The 8,604-nt window shown below is 44.0% G+C and overlaps 1 protein-coding gene across 2 annotated transcripts; it reads left to right on the top strand.

The window, feature by feature from the left end:
* On the top strand, nucleotides 1–4,537 carry LOC109750637 (GCN5-related N-acetyltransferase 4, chloroplastic). 2 transcript variants are annotated; one of them, XM_020309604.4, is made up of 3 exons: nucleotides 1–264; nucleotides 675–1,077; nucleotides 4,048–4,537. In XM_020309604.4, the coding sequence occupies exons 1-3, from the start codon at nucleotides 132–134 to the stop codon at nucleotides 4,325–4,327; spliced, it is 816 nt and encodes a 271-aa protein (XP_020165193.1). In that variant the 5' UTR covers nucleotides 1–131; the 3' UTR covers nucleotides 4,328–4,537. The 2 variants fall into 2 exon arrangements, with proteins under 2 accessions (XP_020165193.1, XP_040248965.1); XM_040393031.2 differs by having other exon boundaries at nucleotides 25–264; nucleotides 4,053–4,537.
* Nucleotides 4,538–8,604: the final 4,067 nt, after the last annotated feature.

Raw genomic sequence — 8,604 nt, 5'->3', positions numbered from 1 at the left:
GACGTATTCACTTGTTTCCGCATTGCGCACCTCAACGCGTAAAGTATAATGTGAAGGCTTGTACAGGTGGGCTTGCGCCGAACAGAAGATTAAAAAAAATCGGTGGAGACGAGCGGAGGTCGGAGGAGGCCATGATGCCGCCGGCGCTGCTAAGCTTACCGCGCTCCTCGTCGCCGTCGGTATCCCCTTCTCCTCTCTGCCCGGGCCGCCGATCCGCCGCCGTCCAGCGCCACCGCCCGTCGATCCCCTCCAGACCCGCCGCAGGTCCCTCCACCTTTCCCCTCCGATTGGAATCCTCTGTACGGTTGGGGCACTGGGTTATGCGGAGCCTAGTCGATTCGACACCACATCATTCGGCATGGATAATTCTGTATTTGCGTCTCCCAATCGAGAATGGGTATTATAGATTAGCAGTAGTAGTGGGTTCTAGGTTGGCCAAATTGGGCATTTGGCTTTGTCGTGTGGCCGTCGCCAATCCCCTGTTCCACCGCAAAATGAACCTAATTCGAGGAATCCAACCTACTAATTTGCCCATTTAGTATGTTATATATTGTTCGCGTATGATGCGACCGCAGATTAACCTTTGTAAGATGCATATTTGTGTGTGAACATCACTAGAGATGGTGCCAGTTATGTCTCCTTTTGACATATTTGGCTTCCATGGTTATTTTCAGGAATATGCTATGCTAGTCAAGCGGTTGAATTGTTGCCGTCTTTGTACCCGGGGACGGGCGTCATCGTTCGAGACGCAAAGCTGGAGGACTGTTGGGAAGTAGCAGACACTCACTGCAGCTCCTTCTTTCCTGGTTACAAATTCCCGTTAGACCTTGTTCTACGGCTTGATCGTTACATCGCTCTCCTATCCGGCTTTTCAGTTCCGCCAGGCTGCACGAGAAGTTGCCTTGTTGCAGTTAACCCCACTGCAGCTAACAGTGCTATCAGTATCGAATGTGGAGATTTGAGAGACGCTGAATTTCATGGGAAATATAGTCTCAGTAAAGGCTCCGTAGCTGGCATTCTTACGGTCGACACAGTAGCAGACTTTCTTCCAAGAAGGGGACGTCTCAAGCAGAGAAGGTACATCATTATTTTCTTGAAGTTTAATAAGCAAGTTTTCTCTAGCTTCTAGATACTGGAATTGTTTAGTCAGAGAGGTGCAGCTGTAAGCTGTGAATATCCCTATAGACCCATATTACCAATGCCCTTTTTTTATTCCCTGTGGTCTCAATTCTTTCACTTACTCTTTCATGGCTCACTTATTTTATCATTTCTACTTATATGCATTGCTATTTACTGCCACCTTGTTTTCTTGACATTGATGTTCCATATGCTTCATATTCTTGAGTCCTCCACCCAAGTCATTGATTTTTCGTATTTGTGCATTCCAAATGTTTGATCTGTCACGTCAATAAAATATCCGAGTCAGGAATTATGATTTATAGCACAAAGGTAATAACAACTTGTATGCCAAAAAGAGAAATTGGTTGTCCTGACCTTAGCTAATAGCAGATGTGAGGAAATACCTGAACAAGTATCAGGTTTGCCAGATGAATCTACCCCCTTCATCCCATAATATAAGATGTAATTACAACCGATATACTCTTATATTATGGGACAGAGGGAATAGTTCTTTACTACATGTAGAGCAATATCAGCCAAACAAAAATTCAAAGTTCTAATCTACGTTATCGTAGCTACTAGTTGTGGCAGATGATTAGAAGCATATGAGATAACAATATGTAGTTGACTAAAATTGAAATTTTTACTATTTTTCTTCCACAACACAAAAATAGCCTGGGGAACCGATCTCAAGGGTTTTGCTCGAAACAAACAGACGTCAGATTTTCTTTCTCTTTAAAGCAAATATGTATCTCCTTGGCTCAAAATAGTGAGCAACAATTTTCTGTAACCCACTGGAGACGAGGAAAATATTACCCTGACCATGGAATTTAAGGCACATTTGCGATGTAACCAAGAAATAAAGTCGTTACTGGTTCTAATCCAACTTGGGATGGAGAGTCCAACATTCGTAAGGATATGTAGCATGAAATGTTTATAGAACTGACTCGCAAAACCAAAGATTATTTTTTGCATTGAACTTCTTCCTTGCGATAAAAAAAAAAGCTGGCCCTGCCATGCTAACAGCAAGACGGGGCTAACTTGGCGTGGCCATGTTGCTATTTTGCTAGTGCATGTCATAGCTTTGCAAACACAAGTATCATCACCCTCTCAGTTCGCCAATTAAAAGGAGATATTTTCGCAATTTTTGTTATAGCCCTTGCGGCTGCTGAAGCCGCTATTGGACTATCCATTCTTTCTTCCATCCATCGTAATAGGAAATAATTTTATGGGAATCCATCTGGTGAACCTACACAACCCATAGAGTAGATTAATCACAAACAATGCAGTCTCAACATGATTACCTAGAATGTATTGTGCCCTGTGTTCCAGAATTGCATAGTCGATTTAGTCATAGGTTATAATAAAGCAGGATATACACCTCATCGGAGTATTATGTGCTCTTGTGCGATTTCCCCTAACCATGTTACTAATTTGTAATTGTGCAGCCTTTTTTGTGTAGTTCTGATGGCTCATGTCCTTCTGAACTGTATGTTGCTCTTCAGTTTCTCGAAAACAAAATATGTTCTATCTTTCTGGATGTTTCTGCATGACTTGTTCTGCTTCCTTTTATAATTATGGATTAATGTGGGATCTGGGATCCCAAAACAATCTTTTAATTTCTTCCTCTTTCTTTTTATGCTTGACTTAAAACCAAAAGGTTCTATAGTCATCTAGAGCTAGACAAGCACAATTTCACATGCACCATGCTTTCCTGCCTTGGCAGTCACATTTGCTCTGTTGCCAAGTTGGATGTCATAGTCCAGATGACCCTTTTCATTACCCCAAATAAACAACATGGTTGGACTGAATTTGGACCTATAACCGTTACCTAGCTTTACTTTTACAAGATGAAAATATTGTTACGAGTATAAGATGCCAGAACTCAAACCACCTACAGGTTTTTAAACAAAATGCAATGCCCAGCCAATTTAACAGCTACTGTGTCAACACATTAGAGGTTCATTGTTGCTTAATTCAAGAAATTCTTTGTGAACAGTGTTAGTTTTTGAAGTTCTGCTGGATTGAGACAAGAGGTAGAGTAAAAGTTTGTGCATTATTGACTTTGATCTTTTTCATACAAACTAGTATGTTTAAAAAATAACTAACTACAAAAATAAACATAACGTTCATGCATGACTCAACAGAATTATGACAAAAACATAGGAAGAGCTTCCTGCTTAATGAAAAATTATATGCAAAGCTCTCGCTTGTTCTTTAGTATAAAAATATAGGTCTTGCTTGTTCTTTAGAATAGAAATATAGGACAAGCTTCATTTGTTTCCAGTGCAGCCTTTTATCTCGTTGGAAGTCCAACCTTGCAAGTCCTTGTTAAACAGTACCATGCTTAAATACTACATCATACTTACCTTTTTTCCGTTCCATCTAGTATCTAGGTTAACTTTATGGTTAGGTTTCGTTGCAACGTCACTTTCCTAGTATGTTTTACTTTATAGCTACTGATGGCAAATATAGGCTCCTTTCCTGCATAAAGTTAGATAAATGTGAAATAATATGGGGGGACCATGTCTGTGCCTTGCTTCATGAAAGGAAGTTCGACGGGAGGGCACTGCTTCAGAGATCTGAGTATCTGACACAATTAGTTGAGCCGCCTCATTCGAAAGTATCCCCTCCACAAGGAAAATTTCAGTCTGGTCATTGTTGTAATCCAAATGAAACTGTTGCCATGTAACATGTAGGTGATATGGTTATTTGGTTGAACACAATGCATATGTGCCACTGGTTATGCTAATTTTAGTATGCATGTGGTGGTAAACTGTTAAAAGCTTTTTCACGCACATCACTCTGTACAAGATGCTAAATACATGACCTTATTGCACATCAGATTTTTTTTTTTCTAGCCATGTACATACAGGTAGTTTATCCCCCCTTAAAATTCATTCAAGTTCCTTCCCAATTTATATGCAGAACAGGAATTGCATACATAGCAAACGTCGCGGTTCGAAAGGAGGAACGTCGAAAAGGGATTGCCAAAATGCTCGTCGCGGAAGCCGAGGAGCGAGCAAGGAGCTGGGGATGCCGGTCAGTGGCCTTGCACTGCGATGTAAGTAACCTCGCCGCGCTGCGGCTGTACAAAAGCCAAGGTTACAAAAGCATCCGTGTACCAGAAGACGCCAAGTGGCCAGCACCCAAGATAGATCAATCAGTGCGATACGAGTTCATGATGAAGCTAGTGCCCAAGAGCTAAGCTGTATAGTTTCAGAGTCATCAGATCACGCAAATTGTGATTACGTAGATACCACAGAGATGATAAATAGATACCGCAGCAGTACAGAGACACCCCGGTCACGGCCCTTCTGGTGTATAGCAGCTGTTGTATAGTGGAGGGTACATTGTATATCATAATAACAGCTACAGTATTTATTTCGAAATGGCAGTAAGGATGTCCACTTGCCCATGCATTGTTGCTTCAGATGGACTGACCCAGAACTCCCAGCAAGTTGCCTGAGGAGCAGAATAAAGACGTACAGCCTAAATGCTTCTCCACTGTTGTCATATGTATGCATGAGTTGCTTGTTTTTCAGGAGTTTCTTCAGCTACGAGTTCAGAACGCGATGCCATGGTCTCCCTGTGCTGGTTGGTTCAAATATACATGTATCTCTGCTTCTCTCTACCATGGAACTGTCAGGTATGATCTAGTCACCTCGGTGCACCGTTCATCCGTTCCGCAAAATTTTCAACCTGCTACTTGATTTTTCTCATGCAGTGAGACAAATACTTGGAATCCTGGGGGGAAAAAAAAGGTGCACCCTGGGACTGATGCATGTCAACAGAGAGGGTGGCAGTACTATCACTAGCTGGTGTGGTGGCCTCTTTAATCTTTATGATGTTCTTGACACCAACCAGGTACGTTACGTAACGGACGCCTTTTTTTCCCATCCGAACCGTATGGTTGTTGGAGCATTGCTGATGATGTGTGTTGTTTGTGCAGTAGAGCCTGCAGCTGATTCCGTTGAGGGAGGGAGATGGGGCAGAGATTGTGCTGTTGGGTGGGGTGGGGTGGGGGAGGAGGGAAAGGGGGGAAGGTGATCAGGATTCAGGATGGAACTGAAGAACATGTCACATGGGACGCATGCACGCACTGTCCTGGAAGCAAAGGGAGGAAGAGGCTCTCAGCTCACTTGGCCATGATCATCATCATCGTCTCCACACCACACCAGCACAGCAGGTGAGATGGGATGAGATGGTTGGATCTGCCTGCGCATAATGCATGTGACTCAACGAATTTTGAACGCCATTTATATTTGGTTTGTGCCCGGCATTATGCGCTCCTCCGCGGACGTGTACACGTTGTTGGGCCTGGCTTCCAGATTCAGATCGGCCTGAACTTCTTTTTGGTGGGAATGGTAATACTCTTGGCACATGGATAGTGCTAGTGGATCGGTGGGAAAATTGACCCAGTGTGCAAAATTATCGCCCTTTTCTTTTACAAGTGAAATAACTGCCCTCTTTTTTGTACACACGATTTTATATTGAATGCTCGTGTTTAAAAAATATATTTACTGCCTCTTTTTAATTATCGCTCTTTTCTTTTACAAACAAAATAACTGCTCTCTTTTGTACACACGATTTTATATTGAATGCTCGTATTTAAAAAATATATTTACTGCCTCTTTTTTATTTACTCGACCATTGCTGTCAAAAAGAAAATAGCCGATCATTGCCGAGAGCCTAAAATACTCTGAGCCACGTACTGGTACAGTGCTCGGTTTTTTTCTTTTTGAAACTCAGTGCTCGAGCTTTGTTGTACCTAAACCAAAATAAAAACTACTGTTGCGCTAACATGGCTGGCCGGGACGGTTTGACCGGGACCATTGACATGTCTGCTCCGGTGGTAATCCCGAGGCGCCTCGAAGCACAGCTCCTAACAATAATTAACCCATTTGATTATCCACCGGCGACCGGCGGTTCTCTGGACCGGCTACAGGCGGTGCGGTCGCCGTGTCGGTGGCCGACGCTCCGCTCCGCTCCTCCGGCCCGGAGACATCGGCATCGGCGCGTCACCAACGCAACGCCCGGTGAGCTGTGCCGCAAAGACAAAAAAAATGTTGTGTAGCGTATACTCCTGCCCTGCCGTGCCTGTGCCTGTGCCCCCCACATGACCCGACCGACGCTAGATAGATACTTCCTCCGTTCCATATTACTTGTCGCTGATTTTTAGTACAAAGTTATACTAAATCAGCGACAAGTAATATGGAACGGATAGCTCACTCCTTTCCCTTTCTTGCTTCTCACTTCCCCATTCCTATTCCGTTCCCAGCAATATGTTTACATGGTTCTGCTACACAAAAAATGTGTTCATATGGTTATTAGTGGTACGTTTTTCCCTTTTCACTAGGCTACAAGATCGTGTCTGGGCTGCTTGGCCGACAGTTTCCGTGACCATCATATGTTCACCGACGAAAAATATTGCCGCAGGTCACTGTCTCTGCGGGGTCCCATCCGAGTTATGCACTGCACTGGGCCTACGTGCCAGTAGTGCTTGCAGATACGATTTAAAGCTAACTAAAACCTTATGATTTTATTTTTAATTCATTTTTCATTTTTTCAAGGTGATTAAACTATACGATTTTTATTTATCATTTATTTTTGTTTTGTTAGGCAATTGTATAAATATAAACAAGCCTAAAGAGTGGAAGATTCTCTTCTCTTTTTTCTCTCTCTCTATAATACGCGCACAACCTAAGCAAATACTAGATTAGTAGTTGGTCACTAGCTAGCTCGACAAGAATTATTCTGGAGTCATGGTTGTGCACATGCAGCCATCGTGATCCCATGTTTTCCATTTCTTTACTCCTTTCTCTCTTTTCTCCTCTTTTCTCCCTTTGCAATTTTCAAACCATTTATTTCTCCGGCTGAGCATGCGATCCCAGATATGCCTTGACCACCACCTAATAGCCACCTACTCGACTCATCTCTTTATATGTGCTATTCTCTCCTGCCCTTGCCAACGACATGATGCAACATAGGAGTATCTTAGAAGCAACACCAACAAAAGCACAGGGTGCAACATTGCATGCCCAACGCGAGACTGATTTTATTATAGGGCCATCAACTAACAGGGCTGGCCAGCCAGCTAGGTTGCGCTTAGCAGCTATGTGGAGCTCACTCTCACCTACGTGATTGGCGAGTCCCAGCGGCAGCTGTGACTAAACAAACACCATAGGAAGGGCTCCGTCTGACGTGGCGAGGGCGACGGGTAATTGTCAGCTTGCGCCAGCTGGAAAGGATCGGTGCGATGCCAGTGGCACGTCGGATTCAGGGGACGATGCCAGGTCAGTATTGCAGGGGGTCACCTCACCAATTGATTGATTATAAGCGAACGCTGGTACGTACACTGTTCAGGTACGTGCTTGCTGCTACCAAGCTAGTACATTAAAAGAACTGTTGAAGCAGCAAACATACATGCCCTCCATGTAACAAATACAGTACAGTAGCAATAATTTATGTACAAACTTATACTGTACACCGGTAGGCGAAACTACTGTATTCATCACCACCATGATTCAAAAAATATTCATCATTTATACTACTCCCTGCGTCCCATGATATAGGAGCGTTTTTGACACTGTGGAGGGAGTAGCTAGGAAACACAAAGAGCTGAGCGAATTTAACATCCATTTAGATGCATGGTGCATGGGATTATACTAGATGTGTTATTAAGGACCGATCGTAATCTGAAAACAATGGACCAAAAGACTTTGTATGCAATGGCGATCGATGGAGCTATAGTTAAAGACGGGGGTGTACAGAGGGCTTTAGCGCGGGGGTCGCCGTCGTCCGTCGGCAGCCAGCCATCGGAATCGGAGTGAGGTGCTACCGTCCAAATCGCGCCACCTAACTGCCATGACCTTCGCTGAGCCTGATGCATCAGACGTATGCCCGGCTCGCTCTCACCAGTCAATCAATCGATCAATCAATTCCATCGCAAAATTGATTAATCGTCCCTCTCATGACCGATATAGAGTATGACATATATGCATTTGCAACCGATCCATCCAGCACCTGCACCACCCAACTTATATTTGCTCTGCTTAATTAATCCATTAATCGATCCTGCACCGTACGTACGCGAAAGCGAAGGATCCAACGGTCGGTGTCGTACCAGCCTCTACGCGTATGTACGTACGTAGCTAGCCAGTCCATCTCAAGATACATCGGTCGATCGACACAATGTATTCGATCGTGTCTAGAAAACATGAATGCTTTTCGAGGTTTATTATTGTATCTTCTTTCGCCTTTGCATTGCTTGTAAGGCAATGGTCGTGCGAAGCCGGCGATGATGGACGGTTGACGTTGACTGCTGAGTGGGGCCCCGGTTGGGACAATAGACGCATGCACGATGGCTCTGGCGCCGGCCGGCGGCCATTCGATCGATCACTTCGCCTAAAATGTATCTTTGTCAATGTGATTGAGGAGACCTCCGGCTTGGAAATGAGTTGACGCTGCGTGCTTCTTCCTTTT

Source organism: Aegilops tauschii, chromosome 6 (assembly GCF_002575655.3).
Source record: "Aegilops tauschii subsp. strangulata cultivar AL8/78 chromosome 6, Aet v6.0, whole genome shotgun sequence".
Lineage (NCBI taxonomy): Eukaryota > Viridiplantae > Streptophyta > Magnoliopsida > Poales > Poaceae > Aegilops > Aegilops tauschii.
This window is presented reverse-complemented; position numbering and strand designations above follow the sequence as displayed.